At 30.2% G+C, this 19,418-nt stretch overlaps 1 protein-coding gene across 6 annotated transcripts in view; it reads left to right on the top strand.

Annotated features, from left to right (window-relative positions):
- LOC134274387 (diacylglycerol lipase-alpha-like) overlaps nt 1-19,418 on the top strand; it is a 50,383-nt gene extending 30,965 nt beyond the window's left edge. For 2 of the 6 annotated variants that reach the window (XM_062756672.1, XM_062756671.1), the window contains exons 8-18: nt 2,950-3,152; nt 3,840-3,972; nt 4,179-4,262; nt 4,834-4,911; nt 7,834-7,908; nt 8,235-8,377; nt 8,825-8,893; nt 9,171-9,243; nt 10,695-10,891; nt 12,730-12,874; nt 17,097-19,415. In XM_062756672.1, coding sequence (XP_062612656.1) covers nt 2,950-3,152; nt 3,840-3,972; nt 4,179-4,262; nt 4,834-4,911; nt 7,834-7,908; nt 8,235-8,377; nt 8,825-8,893; nt 9,171-9,243; nt 10,695-10,891; nt 12,730-12,874; nt 17,097-18,308 — 2,412 coding nt within the window. In that variant the 3' untranslated portion in view covers nt 18,309-19,415. Of the gene's footprint in view, nt 1-2,949; nt 3,153-3,839; nt 3,977-4,178; nt 4,263-4,833; nt 4,912-7,833; nt 7,909-8,234; nt 8,378-8,824; nt 8,894-9,170; nt 9,244-10,694; nt 10,892-12,729; nt 12,875-17,096 lie in introns of all 6 variants that reach the window. The other 4 variants (XM_062756670.1, XM_062756674.1, XM_062756668.1 and 1 more) reach the window with 4 other exon arrangements.

The following is a 19,418-nucleotide window of genomic DNA, read 5'->3' as shown; positions in this document are numbered from 1 at the left end:
GCTGGCGACATTTTCACAGTGCTTGTCATTTTTTTCATTAAACAACCCTTTCTTCTTGTCACTTTTCCTTTAAAACTGAACAGTAAGGAGTGATGTGAAGATAATTTGTATTTTATTTTATATACATATTTAATCTTAGATGTGTAAATATATTTTAAATGACAGTTCTGCATCATCTTTTTTTTTTTATACACTTATGAATGATTATTTCAAATTTTAAAGTGATTAATGAAAATAAACTCAAAATTCGAAGTTGAATACTAATACTTCGAATGGATGAAAAAATCTATTTCAAATTTATTGATAGATTAAGAAATATAATTTTAAGTATATACATCCCCCCTTTTCTCCTTTTTTACAGGTTTATATGATATAATTTAAGATTATTGAAATTTAATTAAATTATTGGAGATTTCTTTTTGTCTTTTAGTTTCTTCCTAAAAGTATTAATTGAGGTTCAAGAAAATTCCCTGTTGTCGTAGTAAAGAGGCTTTCAGGCAGAATAAATAATAAAAATACTATTATTCATTGACTTTGTATTATTACTACAATGAGCTTTTTGCGTTCAAATAAACAGAACTGAAATCTTTAATGACTGCTTGCAGTCTCTGAGGTATTTTGTTTGTAGAATGTACATCAGACTCCCAACCAATGATTTTTTTGCTTTCCCTTGAAAACATAATACTGTAAATGGTGACTGCCATCTCTTTATCGCTTTAATATTCCCAGAAGAATAGGAAACGCATTATTAAATTGAAGGAAGGACAACAGCAAAAAGGATATATGATAGAATGAATCGAAGATTGTATGTAATCACTGGCTTTTTGCTAAATGATATAAATTTTTCATTGTTAAGTAAAAATTAAAATATTTCCCGGTTTTTGCAAAAGAGTTCCAATTTTCACCTTGATTTTAAGAGTTAAATTACTCTTGTAATTGGCGTTTATTCCGGTGACAACAACGCGAAAGTTATATTTGACTGACTTTCTTATATATTTCACAAGAGGTTGTAAGAGGAAGAAGAGAAAAAGTGAATCTAGGAGGGTGTGGTATTTTGAAAGAGACTTCATCGTTTATTCATAGCAATCCAGCACAAGTCAACCTTTTGCATAAATAGGGTTTTTCGAGTTTAAGAGTTCTTAAAATGCTAAATACATGCATAACGTATTTTCGGGAAAAGTTAAATTCTTTCGAAAGATAAACAAAAATTAAAGGGAAAGGACAAGATGGGTAACGGGCGAATGTGGCCCCTTATTTGATGCCACTGTAGGGTGCAGAAGTAGGGCATTTTCCCGAATTTGCTCAATTGTGGTAGAATTTCATCATATTTGAGATATTTTTCTCTTTGGAAAACATAGAGCACAAGCTTGCCTATAAGAGATTTTTACACATAAACTGCATCTGATACTTGTATATGAAATATATAAATTTGGTAGATAGGCAAGCTTGTGCTCAATGCTGAAACAAAATGTGCTGTAAAATGGATGAAAATTTGTATAAAATGAGAAAATTCGAAAATTGATAAATTTTCTGATCTTGTTGTGACCTAGCTGCAGATCTGTAACTCTCGGAAAAAAAATTATTGATAGACCGGAGAGCTACAGAGCCACCCATTGAAAAAACTGTATATTTATTGCGCACAAAAAAATGCGCTCGGTTCTCGATTTATTTCTCCATGTTTTTAAAGCTGTAATCTCAAAATATTACTAACCGTGTGTTCATAACATATTCTTTGACTCTTTCCACAACAAAACATTCCTCATAATTGTTGTTAATAGTCCTCCTGGCCCTGATATTGCAATCATCGGACATTTCGCTTATTCATACTGCCATTTTGCATGTTTTGGTTTTGGCAATTGAGGTAAGAATTTGGAAGAATTAATCAAGAAACGAGCGCACTTTTTTGTGCGCAATAAATATACAGTTTTTTCAATGTGCTAAAGATCTGCAGCTAGTTGTGACCTTTGTGTATTTCAAAACTTAGAAACAATACTCATTTGGTGGCAGGGATGACAACAGGTTTTTATTTATAAACTTTTGCATCATTCTGAAAGACACCCAAAATCGGGGGCCAAAAAGGGGTCATACCCTTTCTTGCCCTTTTCTTGAGTTGCAAAATATTTAGTAAAATATGTTTAATAAAGGAAAATGTCTGTTAAATATACGTCAGATTTAGGTATTGATGATATCAATTAACAGTTGCCTGTGCCTGTACATAATGATACTGAAAGTACATACAGATGGGCGATTTGATTTACTCGATAAAGTGAAAGGATGTTGGATATTTAAGAAACAGTTTCATTTTGATATTATTTTAACAGAAGAATCTTTAATGGAGTTTGGAGTGATGCTGGTATCTATATCAAACATACTAGCTGTAAAACTGTAGCATTATGGATTAATATTTATTAGTCTTTGTCCATGTTGCGGCTAATTGCAAAGACTAATATATATATATAAAATCATAACACTACAGATCTGCAGCTACAAACAGACGTAAACATAATTAATTCTTTAAAGGCTATGGAGTAAAGAGTAATGAAATAACATTAAATGAGGTTTACTAACGTATCTACATATCCAAATACCTGGTGTATGAATTCATTTTAAAGTAATATTTTTGCGGATTCGTTTCATCTGCAAACATCCGGAAAAAATGGATAACCGCAAACCGCAAATATACTTTATACGGTAGCTCATCTGTATTTTTGAAGAAAAAAAAACAAACCGCAAAGTGCAGCCTACATTTTGCACCATCGAAATTTCATATCTTTATATGAAGACAGCATTTGACATCGTCCCTCATGCATTTAACGTATTTTCCTTTCCACAAAAAAACAAAACAAACTAATACACACATAATAAGAGCGTTACTATATCCCTTATAACTCCCCTGCGAGGGTAAAACAAATAAAGCATAATTAAAAATAACCACTACTTCCTTTCTAGGAAAATAACGTTATATGTGATCACCTGTCTGGGACCCCTATCACACCTACCACGTCCTTCTTACAACTGAGTCAACCGAATGAGTTAGCGGAGTACCAGAAGGTGATCCATTACATGCGCCTAGCTCTAGCAGCCTACGGCTGGCCTGCCGTGGTTATGATGAAGACGGACGCCAACTGTTGCGGACTTCTTCCCAAGCTCAGGTACTAAAGCTTGTGTCAACCTTTTATTTTGAAGCAAGTGTTGAAGAAGTTTTAGTGTTGTCTAATTTTAAATGAGATAGAAAAAACAGCGTCTTTACTTGATAAGTTTTTGTAATAGGGCTTAACAACAAAAGGTTAACAAAAACGTGCATAGATTTAAACGGGGGATTTATTTCATGCATGATTGACTGTTGTTGCCTTTAGCCAAATGTATATGCCTTTTGCCAAAGCTATTTTACAGAGTTCAAAGTTTATTCAGTTGGTTGTCTGCATTCGGTCTCTTGAAAATATACACATAAATTACAATACATAGAAGACATATATAAATGACGAGGCTCTAATTTTTTTCTTTCTAAAAGTGAAATTAGGCTTAGGTTTGCAAATGAGGAAAGAAGCAAATCAAAGCACTTGGCTTTCAAAGCTAAAATGGACATGCAAATATTTTTTCCGATCATTGCAATATTGTTTTTACCATTTCAATTGAGTTATATAGAAGATTTAAAAAATATGAAGAAGAAGAAGAGGGTAGAAGAAATTTCCTTCCATTGTTCTTTCAATTAAGTAATATAATTTTAAGCGCTTTTATTATCAAATTCCCGTTTATTTTACGGCATGCAATTGATCATTAGACGCAATTTAAAAGAAGCAGCGGAGAAAATAAGCTTTTATTTTTCATTTACTTTTCAGGTGTTGCTGTTGTGTAAACAAGCCTTTATTGGAGTATGTACAGGATAACTGTTGTCAGTGTAACTTTGTAGCCTTGTTAAAACTCAGCCAGCTAAGGGAGTGTGACATCGTGTATGCCACATATCATGTTGATGTAGGTACCTTTGTCTTATCATTTGGCACGTTTTAATCTTCCTTCTTGAAAAATAAATGTTCAAGTAAATTTTAACGAAAAAGATCATTGAATACGAATGACAAACGTTATTCTCTTTTTACTTTACATTACATTACACTTAGTATGTTTGAAAAACAGATACGGATTGTCTCTCCTTCGCTGTTGATTCCCATATTGTATTTTAGATAGGAGAAACGCCGTTTTATGTCGCCATAGATCATAAATACAAGACGGTGGTAATTTGTGTCCGGGGAACTACTTCACTACAGGTAATATTGAATTTATAGAAAATTACTATAATTGTAGCGTCTAAGGACTCATAAATAAATATATATATATGCATATATTTTGTTGTTTTATTTTTAGTTTTAGAATAAAGCCATCTTTGCAATTTACTTCAAAAACTTTTAATGTTGAACTATTTTGTGAATGATGTGACTATAAATATGTGGATATTAACGTCATTATCAAGTTAAACTGTAGAAATTTCGAAAACAAAGAAATATAGAAAAACCTGAAGAAAGTCAAAATTAAAATTTTATTATGTTAAACCTCATTTTGTTGTCATCAGCAGGCATGACAATGAAAAGAGTGGTCTGTTATTACTTATTAAATGTAGAGAGGATAACTATATTTAATAAGAATAGAAAATGCTTTAGGGAAAATGATATTTAAGAAAGTCTTGTTTATAACTTGTCAGTTGAAATTTTGTGAATTTTACGAAAATTATACAGATAATTCTATCAAGCTATATAGATTTGATAATTTTTTATTGTTAAAGAGATACTTCTATTTGTGCTATTTGATTCTTTAAGTTGAAATAATTTGACATTAAAACAGGACGTATTGACTGATTTGAAAGCTGATGCAGAGATTCTTCCGTTGAATCCGCCAATTGAGGCCTGGGTAGGCCACAAGGTATGTACTCTTATTCTAAGCAGGTGTGCAAAACAATGCCAGAACACAATTAATCAATTCCCTGTAAACATTCTTGAACTTCTAATTTATTTAGAATGCTCATTGTTGTAATAAACGTATTTTTGGTGATTTTTTTTAATCTAGTAAATGCTTGTAATGCATATTGAATGTATTACAATCCTCCATCTAAACTTATATAAGATTTTTTTTACCTTCTCGTTGTAATAAAAGTTATTTTTTTCAGCGAAAAGGTTTTTGAATTATCCATTGAATTATTAGTACTTTTTTGAACGATGTAGTAATTATAACTGCAGCAATGTTTGGCAGGATTCTTCTCATATTTCTTGTATTTAAAAATTAATGAAATTTTCACAGAATTAAGAAGACAATATCACAAAATGATGGTATCGGTGAGATTAAATTTGACCTTTTATATTAGAGGCAAGGTCAGGTCAAGGTCATTACCTTTTCCCTTGACATTTCGAATAAAGAATACTGTTGTCAAATACCCGATGCCTGAATCCATTTCAATAGATTGAATGTTTTTCTTTTTGCATAATAAGATACTATCATATTGGGTCTAAAACATGAGATTACCAAATTGACATAGATAATAAAACTAAAATGGATATTGGCTAATCCGAATTTCCTCTATTTTTCTAATTTTTTTAGGATACATGAGCTTCCTATCTTTAAATTTTTCTTATTTTCACGTATAGTGAAGTCACATAGAGATACAAAATGATACAAAAGGAAAAAAAACTGATCGTTTACTAAGAGAGAAAAATACTTTTTATGGATTTTTGGCTCAAATCTGTACTTAGATTGAAAGCTTTTAAAAGCTAACATAGTTCTTATTTTTTTTTTTTTTGGATATATTTGGAAACTTTAGTCCCTTATTATTAAGGGTACTTAACACAAACAAAAAATTTTATGCATGGATTGATATATTTTTTTTGACTGACTTTGATTTGAAATGACAAATATTAAATCCCTGAAATATTAGGAAATCGTAGGTTTTCCTTGGTGCTTAGATGTGAGACTTCCTTTTGCTTTCTACATAATTTTATACAAAATTTTGTACAATTTTTTAACCTTATGACAAAATCTTATAAAATTCTCCCAATATACATGGTAAACATTATTCAGGTTACCAATTTAAATGTAAATCTATGAGATATATAGCTGATTTCTGAAAAAAAGTTTGTGTTATTTATCCTTAATTTAACTTACATGTGAACATTTTTTCAAGTCTTTGATTATGTAAAATTATAACTAAATTCATTGATCTATGATAATTTTGAGTGGCAGAAAAGTAAATATTTTCATATGCCACCATTCGCGGCATACCGTTAAAAAATATGGTCCCTGTCAGTTTTCAAACTCTGTTAACCATTTGTACAAATGTGTTGAGGAGAGAAAAATATTATCTTTTAAATCTCTTACACCTAATTATTTAAGACTCCTAAGCAAATATACTTTGAATACATGTGTATTTCATTTAATCAGAAACCAGAGAAGAATCCTACCTTAAGTAAAGCACATTATGATAATTTGTTTGGGCGCACCATTCTGGTTATGATAATATTCATTTCAAAATTATAATAATGCTTATATTTACATTTCAAAACCTTTACGTTATCTGCAAACAAACATTCTGTAAGGAACCAATGCCAAAGATATTCATGTTAAACATTTCAATATAACCATGAATTTTGAGTTGCTCGGCTTTTTGTCATATAAAAATTTGAATTTTTAAATTAAAATTTGTATAATTTTAATGGAAAAAATCAAATTTTTGTAGAGGACATTTTTAAAATTCACATTACAAAAATCATAATCTTTGACCTTGTTACGATGTTTTGAATGCTGAAGTGTTCCACGCTATTTTATAAGAAATATACACTACATTTCGTCTATATTACTTTATTTGACCCATCATTATATCCAATATCATGGCTGTTTACTGAAGAAAGTGCTAAGGAAGATGAGTGTAACGTACTATGTCCTTTTAACTTAGCTTGAAGAGGGCACAGAAACCGGGAAAAATTAGATGAATGTCAGGGTCATGAAGTATATCACATGAATGACTGCGGCAAACCAAGGAAATCCGCCTACAATGTTTCTTTGTGCCCTGATTATTATTTTGTGGTTAATTTTGAAAGAATTAACTATAATATGTTTACATATGAAAACATTGTCTTTCTTTGCGGTGTGAATTAAACTGATATGAATAAGATTTAGAATAATTTGTCTAATATTTTGTTTCTAATTGGTTAAATTTCGTGATTCGATTTTTATTACCACACGTACCACAGATTCACAAAAACAATGATTGGGCTTCTTTTTTGACCTCAAAATCGTGCCTTACTTTGAGGTGACTTTCAGAGCAAACAAAAGCATTGTCATATTAGTTCATAATGATAATCAATTGTATAATTAAAGTGTTTGTCTTAATAACTTGATAGCATTTCCCGATTTAACTGTGCTTGATCTTGATTTATGATATTTTTATGTACTACAAGAGAAAAGAAAATACCAGCAATCAAAATTAATTATTATTCAGTAGCAAAGAAATATTTGTGATTTAATTTAATTTCAAACTTATGAAATGATTATATTTGTATTTTCAAGATTACATACAGCCCATGCGTTCTTTTATTATTGATTAACACATATGTAAATATGCTGTTTAGCTTGAACATAATGTACAAGGCGATGCAATAAGTGATAGTAATATAACAATTATCAGAAGTCGAAAGCACTAAAAATTTGTTTACTGCATTCATAAAATGTTTGCGATTTCAACAATGGAGATTTCTCTGTATAAAAATTTGCTAATCCCATTACTGTCTGAAAGAAACAATGTCATCGGAGTTAGGTATCTTTTTAATTTGTTTCCCTTTCCAATATCAATTGAAGGGTATGGTACAAGCAGCTGTTTATATAAAAGACAGATTAAAGGATGACAATCTTTTGTCCAAAGCTTTCAGCAAGGTATTGCTTCTTTTTAATTGCATCATAAATGAAAAGTGTAAGATAAATTAGAACAGAAAAGCTTATACAAACACAACATCATTTACTTTGAGAATATTTCAATGTGTTTATTAGTGCTTGTACACAGATATAATTTTATAATGAGAATGGAAATGTTCTTTTTTGTATTTTGGTGTTTAAGTTTAGAAGTTAAAATATTTTACATTGTATATACATTTATGTTTGATATAATAAAAGTTAATAAATATATCTCTTTTTATTGTTAATATAATCACCTTTATACTGATATAAGCTCTCTTTGGAATAAATTTGTGCTTGTATGCTAGGAAGATGTGGATGAAACATACGAGCTGGTGTTAGTGGGACATTCCCTCGGGGCGGGGACGGCCGCTATTCTAGCTATTCTTCTGAGACAGGAGTTCCCCAATTTACATTGTTACGCCTTCTCTCCTCCTGGTGGACTTTTAAGGTAGTATACATGTCAATCTAATTTAAATTAGATGTTCCGAATACGCTTCTGCTTCTCAAACGGTGGGAAGCGGGTAGTGGATTCGGAACATCTAGTTTTATTAGATTGGTATACATGTAGAACATCTCAATATACTTTAATTTAACAGATTTTGTGGTATCAAATATTTGCGGTATTAGGATAAAATATATGGATTTGGCGAGATCATTTCGTTGTGAGCATGCATGGCTTTCATAAACGAAAATTAAATCGCTTCAAAAATTACCGATTTTACAGTAAAACTTTAAATTGATTTTTAAGTAAACATTCGCTTTTTGCCGGAAATCCCACGCGATAAAAACATAAATCTTCACAAATACTGTATTGTGTACATACGAATTACATGTATAATATATGAGTAAAAAAAACTATACTCTCTTTGACTTATTTGAATTCCTTTTCCTTTAGCGAGGCTTGTGTGGAGGAAACAAAATCTTTCATTACTTCTGTAGTTGTTGGTAAAGATGTTGTACCACGGTAAGTTTAAACGAAGATAAGACATAAGATTTTATTACGTTGTTATTATTTTTTTTGAAAATTATGTTACCTCCATAGCAAAATAAAGATAGAGAAAATATAAAATATACCAGTATATTTTTAACTTTTGATTTACACAAACTTTGATTATTTTATGACTTGAAACAGATTTTCCCATAATGTCATTAAATTAATCTTGTGCATTAATTATCCAGCTGCTTGATAATTATTATTTTTAAATGTAGTGTAAACATCTCATTTTTACTTTTAAATACAGGATTGGTTTGTCTCAGTTAGAGGTTTTGAGAGCTGATTTGATAAACGTTATCAAAAACAGCAAAGAACCTAAGGTAAGGTTTTCTTTACCCCCCCCCCTTCTCATTTCTTAAGCTAGAAAAAAAAATATATAGGATGGGTAAATAATTTTAGCGTTATAGTGTGAGGAAAGCAGGCTAGTAGTTCACATAGATTTTATCAACACAATGATATTATTTTGTAAAAGCCTATGTACATTGAATCCGAAAATCTTGTTCAGTTTTTAATTCATGTGTCATGAAAATTTGAACAGCTTTATAATTAAATGTCGTATTTCTGTCACTAGTTACAAATCCAACATTTCAAAAGCTTGAACATCATTATTGCTGTGCACGAAATTCATGTACTATTCAGCAGGGAGAGAATTAAAACTGTTTAACTTTTGGTTGATAATTGGTTAATTTCCGACTTACTGCAAAGTGCATTCCTATACAAGAAAGCTATTATAAATTTCTACATCCAAAACTGGAAGAAGCTCAAAATAAATATTTAAATTATTAATGTTTAATTTACATGATATTGCATATCTTGACCATTTTTGTACGTATCAACGTTGTGCATGTTCTCCTTTTGTTTGAATGGTATTCAGAATCTCGTTTTTACCGCTTTTCAAATTAATAAAAGTAGTGTTAAACATAGTTTAAAAATGAAGTTTTATTTTTTTTTTAATTCAGAATTTTTATTTCTATGACTGTATTAAGTTGTATCTTTCATCAATCGCTATTTTAAATTAATTTAAATTCCAGAACTAGAATTTTTTTTTATTTTTGATTTGACAATTTCATTTATTCGAATGTCATTTTTTGACACCGCGGTTTTAATATTCCATTTAATTAATCTTGGAGTTGATCCTGCCACTCCAATGGTAATGAAAAATAGCAAAGACAGAATGGACGTGTTTCAATTCATCGATACACTGGTACAAAGTGAATGATTTTATGAACTTGAGTTGAAATACATGTAGTACGAATGCTATTTAATGTTTCAATTTGCAGGAAATATATAGAGAAAACATTATTTCTGCTAGATCACAATACATTTTCATGAAGTAGAAAAAAAATATAGTCTGTGTCTAGTCTGATCTTTACAGAATTTTATGTTATTTTTAATTTTTTTTTAATTGTAAGCCTTAATTTTCAAAGTTAAGGAACAATATGATAAAATCTGAACTGTAAACATGTACTTCCAATTCTAAATTTCATATACATATATACATGCGTGAATATGGGGATTGAGACATGGTGTTACAAGCTTCATTAAAGAAATAATGACTTTCATTCCCCCTTTGTATTAGTAACGAAGATATTTCATTCAAAATAGTTTTGATACACTCTTACTTTGTATTTTATTTCTTTAATTTTTTTAATCATTTATTGACAATCTAAAATGAATACCATTTGAAATTCATGTAATTTTAAAAAAAATATTGAAGAGGCTTTTACTTTAAAATATTCATTGCATGCATGTGTCATAAACTTTTTTATAGTGGAAGATTATTGCTCGAGGAGTGTGTTGTGGGAATGCCGAGGCCCGCAAGATGAATTTGGATGAAGTTCGGGTAGAAATGGAGCGAGACATTAGGGCTCACCCCTCTGATGAGGACATAGCTCTGTCTGCCCACACCCCATTGTATCCCCCGGGGAAAATCATACATATCGTCAGAAGTCATCCATCAGGAAAGCGGTAGGTTCAGTCTGTAGAACGTCGAGTTTTTTGTTGTTTTTTTTTTAATCTGTGATGTGCAATAATTGTGTGAATGGCAAATTTATGGCATTTAGATACATGTATATATGGATCAATGTTATTTTAAAGTTTTCAAGAGTTACAACTAAAATAAGCTGGACAAAGATGTAGGAAAACTATTTAGCTATAGAAGAACGCTAGATGTAAACAAATAGTATTCAAAAAAAGTATTCAGACCGAAGAAAACGACCAAATTGTAGAAAAAATAATTTGGCACCTTTTATCATTATTTTGTGTTTTTGTAGGCATGAAAAAGTCCACAAATCAAAAGAGTTTCCCAATAGTTGTTATAAAGAAATTTCTATGTAACTTACTTAGAAACTTTAGATAAATAAACATTTCAAATGTAACATGGTCAAATAAAATGCGAAATCGCTTATGATTTTAGAAAAAGTAGCTAGAATAATTTAAATTAATTTGAAGAAGAATAAGGTCAGTGCATAAAAAAGAAAGTCATCTTGCGCAATTGTGATGTTTTATATTTCGACAAGTTAGAATCACTCTTTAAATTAAGGAATTAAATAAATTAAATTAAAGGACATATGAAAATCAACCACTGAAACGTCCAATCTTATATCCAAGACACAAAAAAGTAGAGTTGTTGTTAGGAGATGAAATGTCAAGTTATTGCGAAGAGTAGATGAACATCTCACCACCTATTGAAAAAATAATATGTTTAAGATTATTTTATATACAATGAAATAAATAAAAACGCAGTGCACTTTTTGTACACATTAAATATACACTTTATTCAAGGGTTGGCACTGTAGCCTCTGATCACTCATCCCAACAGTTCGGATTTGCAGTTAGGAAAATAAATAAATGCATTGGTCAGATGAAAGCTAATGCTTAAAATTTATTAATGAAGCAGATGGATTCAAAACTTGCAAACTTGCATTCTTAAAGGAGCGAGAAAGATAGTTTGAATACATGATTTAAAACATTTTTCAAAATAATTTATGTCATTTCATTTTATCTAAGAGAATGAGACGTTTAAAAAAAATAACTATGTTATTGATGATCTCAAACTTATGATTTGGTATATCAAAATAACCAAAAATAAATCAAAATTTAATTATATTCATGACAACCTCAATTATATAAATGCGGTTTAGGGCCAAAATTAGGTGTTATATCTCTCTTCTTTTGGTAAGGTAATTTTTCTTTGATATGTATATGTAAATTTGTGCCAGATGTCATAACTGTACAGAATAGTTCTCGTAGATTAGAATGATATTTATGACCTAACAAACAACCTTAAAGTTTATCGTGCAATTTATACCACAGGAGGACACTTGTTCATAGCTTGAAAAGAAATCGTAAGATGTAATTTGCATGTAAGAGAGTTTCTTTTTTTGAAATAATGCCTATGTTTATGACATTTTTCTTACGTAAAGCCCTATAAAATTTATATTTGTTATTTTTACTCCGGTTGTATTACAGAATTGCGGTTACTTTGATTTTTTCAAGGGGGTCAGTGAGGAAATCCAAAATAAAACTCGATTTAAACTTTGAAAAAAAAGAAAACTTTACATTCGTTTGAATTGAAAATGATTATATTGAAGAATAATGAATATTTTTTTTTTTACCTTTATTTGAGACATATCTTAATTCTTTTTGGAAAATCTGCACTTGAGCATATTTCAGTATATAAGAAATAAATAAAGAGTAAAGGATTAAATCCTGTGATCACTAATTTTGTGTTAAAAATATCTATCTGCTTATCAAGATATCTTGAGTATTGTTACCAGAATGTTCAGCTTTAAATTATTATTCAGGAAGTCGTTGTTCCGCTGTTGTCAGCCCCATCAACCTGTGTATCAGGCTATCTGGGCCAGTAATCATGACTTTGATGAGGTACTTGTCTCTCCATCCATGATAAATGACCACATGCCTGATTACGTACTAGAGGCGTTAGAAAAGGTAAGTTTAGTTGTAATTTTCGTATACCTCCGATTTTAAGAATACCAGCTTGAGGATTTTTTCCCTGTGATTTTGAATGTGATGACAATAAATTTCCTTACCAAAACTTTCTTTGAAAAGAACTTTAAAAGACATTTACCATTTGTAGTTCACCTGAGCTAAAAGATCAATTGAGTTTTTCTGATCTCATTTTATTCGTCTGGTTAGTTGTCCGTTTTTCTGTCCATCTGTAAACTCAATTTTCGACTTTTCTGGAATTATTGAGAAAATGGTTTTAAAAAAAAAGGAATAAAGGAACCTTGCATCTTTTTTCAAGGGAATGTAATATTGAGCTGCAGTTAATGAATTTTTTTTTTAAGAACCGGTAAGTCATAAAAGTTTAAACGTGAAATGTGATGTTATAATATGGATTCAAAGAAGATCGAATTATCACTCCCAGCATTATTAAATTATTGGTGTCAAAATGCCGGATCTTAAATTAACCTATAAAGGAAAACTTGATAAAATGTGTAGTGAACAGCAAAGCTATGATAAACTATATGAATGTGGAAGAATCCTCACTTTGTTTAGACTCATGTGAGTTCAAGTCACTTATGGGGCCGGGTGGACTAACACCAGGAAATGAAAGTCTTACAAAGGAATATATATATAGAACAAAATCATTATGATGAATGAACAACAGGACCATTTTAACTCAGGCGAGCGTTGTGGTTATTTGTTTTCATGTCGTTTAAATATATGTACCTACATTGGATTTCTGAAAATCTCTTGTTGCGATTTATTAACATGTCTTAACAAGTGAATAAAAATAGAAGAAAAAAGTGAAATTCGTACATAAACATCAGGAAAAAAGAAAAACAAGTTTCCTTTTAAAATGTGGCATCTCCATGTTTTACCTTGAGTGTTCGTAAGTGACAGTTGTCATTATTATGTGTCTGTTCATAGCAGTTTGATAAATTCCTTTAATTGTAAGGCCTTAACAGGTTAGAAAAATAACACAAAATTAGATGGTTATCAAATCTTGTTTAACCTTGTTTAATTATTTTTAAATATATTTAATAGATATTTATATAAAGAACTAAAATTAAGATACAGTGATTTATGTATATATCAATAATTTCAAAAACAAGAATCAGCACAGTTTTTTTTTCGGTATATTTAAAAGTAAAAATTCAAAAGAATCACAACACATTTACTGCAGTGCAAGCAGTTTTACTTTATATTTATATATCTTTTTTAGTTTTATACTTTTTCTTTTCTTCTTTTTAAATAAACAAACTATCTCAGATTGCCAGGATCAATTATATATATATATGTATATATTCATTTTTTATATACTTTATCTTTTCCTCTTTTTAAATGCACAAACTATGTTCATTGTAAGGTTCAGATTTTGCTAAATTGTTATGTAAGAGTTAATTTTCAATACAGAAAGGATCAACTTTGTACTAAGTGACATGTACAAAATTTCATAAATATCTTAATGCAAAATTTTATATTGATCCATTTTATCAAGGATGGCTTCATGTCATTAGGTGCAGTATAGAAATAACAGGTGTTTCAAAACAGGTGCAAGATATAAAAATGTACATTTTAAATGTAATTAATTTATTAAAAGAATTGTTATTGGCTACTTCTTCAGAAAATTTATTTAAAAACAGCGATTTATAATAGATTTTTTAACCATTAATTCTTCTTTTCCTTACAATAACCTTTTTCCTTATACCTGTATTTTAGTGCTCCAAAGCAGAAACATATACCGAAACTTTCAAATGTAGGAAATCCTGCGATGTATTGCATGCACTTATGTTCACTTATTAAAACATGATTTCTCTTTTGCTTAAGGTAGGTCCCTACTCGTAGAATTAATTGGATAATGGTGCAATTTTTGTCCTGATTTACATAAATAGATACTTTATCTACTTCAAAAGCACAAAAAGTTAAAAATTATTTTTATCTGAGATGGGTGTGAAAGAAATTAAAAAAAAAAATCATCTTTTAAATGATTTTATGTCATAGCACATGGCAAATAAATTTTCTTGAACATAAATTACAAGGATAAGGATATTTTTAATTTCAATTTTAATTTTTTTTAAAACAAAGAAAATATTGAATAATTAATCTCATTTCACTAATAAAGTACTGGATATATGGCAAAGAAAGCTCTCTATTAGAATAATTAATTTGTTTACCCTGATTTTTTTGTCTTAAATTATAGCAACCAATGCTTGAAGTATCTTATAGTGTGATAAATGTATTGGTCTTCTGTTTTTCCCAATAAACTCCTTTACATGTACTCTTCAATGGCCTATAGCCTTTTATGTTGACAAAGATATTTAATGTTAAAAAGTGAAATATTCTTTTCTGGAACAATTTTATCATTATTTACACACTCTTTCTAACCACAAACATAAATTTTAATATCAATTTAATTCTTTATATTATGTACTGGAAAATACTGATGATTAAAACCTGGATGCTTATTACTAGTTATGAAAAAATTTAAGCTGTCTTTCAAGCAAAGTTATGTTTTTTGCAAATACATCATTAGAAACATTTGTTGTTGGTTTTTAATTATAACTGAGTATTCAAGTTTCATTATTTGTTTGAATATCCCATCTGCACAGCATACAAATTGTGCATAAATAAAAACAACAAACGAAAAGTTTTATTTTTAATAGCAAATTATTCACCACGTTTTCTTTCATATTTTTCAAATATCATGAGATGTACCAATGCAATCATAAACGTCTTTTGTAACTGTCAAAAAATATACTTCTGAAAAGCATGTCCGGAATTACTCGCGCTTGTGTTTTAAATCTATTCAATTTTCTGCTACATGCTGTAAAGTCAATCCTTGCACAAAAATACCCTGAAATTTGTTGACACCCCTTTTCTGTAGACGTTGTTTACATTTTTGCTAATTAATGTTATATGTACCATAATTTTTAAACCGAAAACGGTAATTCCGGCTTCCGGTTTGACACGAGTAGCCCCCTACTTTAAGTCATTCAATTCTTCAAAATGTTATTGGATAGCAAAGAAATCTGTCCACTGTACTGTTGTACTAGGGCTGTTAAAAATTATTTCATCGGTGTTCGGAAAGAAATTAAAAAAAAAAAACGCTTTTAAATGATTTAGTCTTAATGGTTTCAATTTAATGTCTCTTTTAATTAAAACACATGTCCGTGACATTTTTATTCAATTTTAATTGTTTTAGAACACAGTTTTGAGTATGACATATGATACTGGATATATGGCATTTTTTCCTTCTTGTTTCTTGCCCCAAACATGATGAAATATCTTTTTATCATTGGTTTGACAAAACATTAACTACTAGATGTACATATATAAGTGTGTATAAAGTACATGTAGTTTTTACTCTACATTAAAATATAAAACCAAAATACATAATTTTAACATATTTAACAAATAAATCTGTCAGTCACTAGAACCAAGAAATTAATTTTTTTTGCCTTATATTATATATAACATTAATATTATATTAATGTTATATTAGTCAAGCTTAATGTCATATGATTTCTATGTTGTGTGTCATCAGAGGTGGGACAGGTGCCATTATTTATTGAACATCCGTCGGTCCTGTCGGCAAGGCCGGTACAAACTGCCCATTTGAAAACTACTCCAGATGTCCATATGAAAAAAAAAATAGAGTATATGCAAATTTAATAAAGGTCGGGACATTAAAATATAAAACCAAAATACATAATTTTAACATATTTAACAAATAAATATGTCAGTCACTAGGTCGGATATTTAAGCCATATTTGTCTCAGACTCTGTATAAGAAGGATATGGAGATAACGAACGGTATTCAATATCAAAGTCCATAAAACAATACAAAATAGGAGCAGAGCAAACACGTGACTTGTCTGACACATCAAAAAATTTCGGGACAGGTGCCATGGAGGAGTGAGCATCCCCTGCTGACCGGTCTCCTTGCGCTCCTTGTCATGATCGGGAAATAACGGAAAATCCGTCGTCAATTCAGTATATAAATAATAGACTAACAATTATTATGAAAAACGTCAGTCAGCATTTGTCTCAATGATGAATTGTATTTGCTGACAAGGTCATCGTATCGTCCATAGAATTTACGAAATGATGACTTTAAAAAAGATCGTTGATATAAGTGAAAAGTGGAAAAACGGATCAGATATATTCATTGAACAAGTTTTTATTTTTCAAATTTAATTTACAGGTGTTAGTAAATGTTGCTCCTCCAAAACCAGAGAGGATTTTGTCAGAGGAAGAAAGGCAAGCATTTTTAGATGCTAGATCGCCATCAGGAAATACATTAAAAGCTGAAACGAAAGAAGAACAAAACGTTAATACGGAGGTAGAAACCCTACCTAGGTACCTCTATGAGAAGACAGAGGAGGAACCCGTCATATCTGTAGGTCCAGATGGACAACTTGTTGTGTATAACTCCTCGAAAAAACCCAAGTTATTAATGGATTTAAACAGCGATGAACCTGTGGAAGCGCCACTAGCTAGTCCCGACACTTTGTCAGAGAGGTCTAGTATGTTAAACTCTCTGAGTCAGACTAGTGAATTAGACAAAGGAAAGGAGAATTGTAGAATGACCCTGCAAAGTCCCCCTACTCTTGAAACAATTAAGCAGTCTCCTGAGTTAAAAAAGCACGAGTTTGTGAACCAAGTTAGCTCTTGTTGCGAATCTCAGTGTAAACAGTGTAATGGTCATGTTGTAAAAACTTGTGCTGTTGTAGAATCGAATCCGCTTTTAATCAAAGAATGCTTAGACGAAAATTTGGAAAGTGTATCTTCCCTTCCAAAGATAAACGAAAAAAATAATCCAGCTCTGTTACCTTTGAGAAGCTCAGAACGCCATTCTCCAGAAGATACATTACAAGCAGAATACGAAGATCCAAATTATTACTACACTGCTGCAGGAATTGGATATCCACACGGTTTAGGTGCTTACCATCCCCCTTTAGTAGTGACCAATTTAACCAGTAGTGATGGTGGTTTAGCTGATACTCCTTTGAAATCCAAAAACGATGTTGGATGTGTAAACTCCCCAATGCATCGCATAAAATCCACTTCTCAGTATCAGGAAGTCATGGATAGTTCTGAAGAAACCTTAAAATCCTCTCAGTCGGAATCTCATTTACAAACTCTTTCTGAAAAATACAGAATGAAACGCTCTCAAGAGCAGGGTGACATTGCTCATTTACAAGACAGTGCAAAGGTCTACCATTCCTCTAACATGCTGCCTATTCGGGAATCGCTTGATTCTATCGGAGAAGACGAGGACTCGCGGCTTTTGCGCGCCACTTCAACTGAAGGAATAAGTGTTTTTACGTCCCCATCCACTGATTCGGAAAAACCGTTGTCTTCTGCGCAGTCTGATGACGTTTTTGATCTTCCATTGGAAGAAAGTGATGTTTGATTTTATCCAATATTATTTTCTATTTTTTTTAATTTTGTTATCACCTTTGACACGAGTTGGTTACTATTTTGAAGGTTGAAAATTTCAATATGAGTTGTGAAGAAGTCGCAAAAATTATGTACTTAAAAAGAAATTGTTAAATGGTTTATTCTCCTTCTGAATTACATCCAAAATGATTTTTTTAAAGTAGAAAAAGTAGAGGTAAAATCACACAACTGTATGTACAATGTACATGTACAATAGAAGAAATTTAAAAGTTAACATTTAGATCATGATTGCAAAAATAACCCATGCTAAGGGACGATTAATTTTACTTAAAAGACAAAGGTCATGGCAAAGAATTGAAGTAAATGTCGACTCTGGACATCTCATCTGTTGATATCAGATTAATCCAGTATCACTAGTATATAAAAATGACGTCAAGACAGATATGGTTTTATTTCTAAGTTTAATTTAATGCATTAATGATATATTTTGTTTATTTCAATGTTTTTGAATTTAAATTTCGTAATATGCAGGAATGTAACTGTATAGAACTGAAGTATAAAATCATTATGGATGTTAGATATTTTCATTGATACTTAATTTTAACAGTGAACGATTTAAATGACGGTGCATGTACTTAAAAAGAAGTTTAATAACAAGACAGTATTAATTGCAATAGAGGATTAAGTTATGATTATTTCTGGCAATAAGAATAAGAAATTGTTTTTACCACAAACTATCACACTAGATGTGTCGTTGATATTTATAATGACGGAGTTTTTTCTTCAACGAGTTATTTCATTGTAAGAATGTGAGTACTTATTTACAAGTATTTTATTTAGGTGCCATTGACAACGTTATCTATGAGAAGTGTGCAATATAATATTTTGATATTTCATGTCATTTGTATTGATGTTTTTTTTTTAAATTGTAGTTTTTTTTCGTGTCAAGAGATTTTTCCCTCTCTCTCCACATTTTTGTTTTTGAACTCATGCTATTTGTTATTATATTTCTTTTTTTAGTTTTTTTTTCTTCATTATCTTCCAATGCTTTAATTAAAGAGAATCTAAAATGTTTCGTGTTTTGTTCTTGTAAAAAAATCATGATAATAATAGTAAATAAAAT

Source organism: Saccostrea cucullata, unplaced genomic scaffold (assembly GCF_032062105.1).
Source record: "Saccostrea cucullata isolate Sc308-1 unplaced genomic scaffold, CSIRO_AGI_Scuc_v1 ctg343, whole genome shotgun sequence".
NCBI lineage: Eukaryota > Metazoa > Mollusca > Bivalvia > Ostreida > Ostreidae > Saccostrea > Saccostrea cuccullata.
The sequence above is the reverse complement of the archived record's forward strand: the minus strand, read 5'-3'. Positions and strand labels throughout refer to the sequence as shown.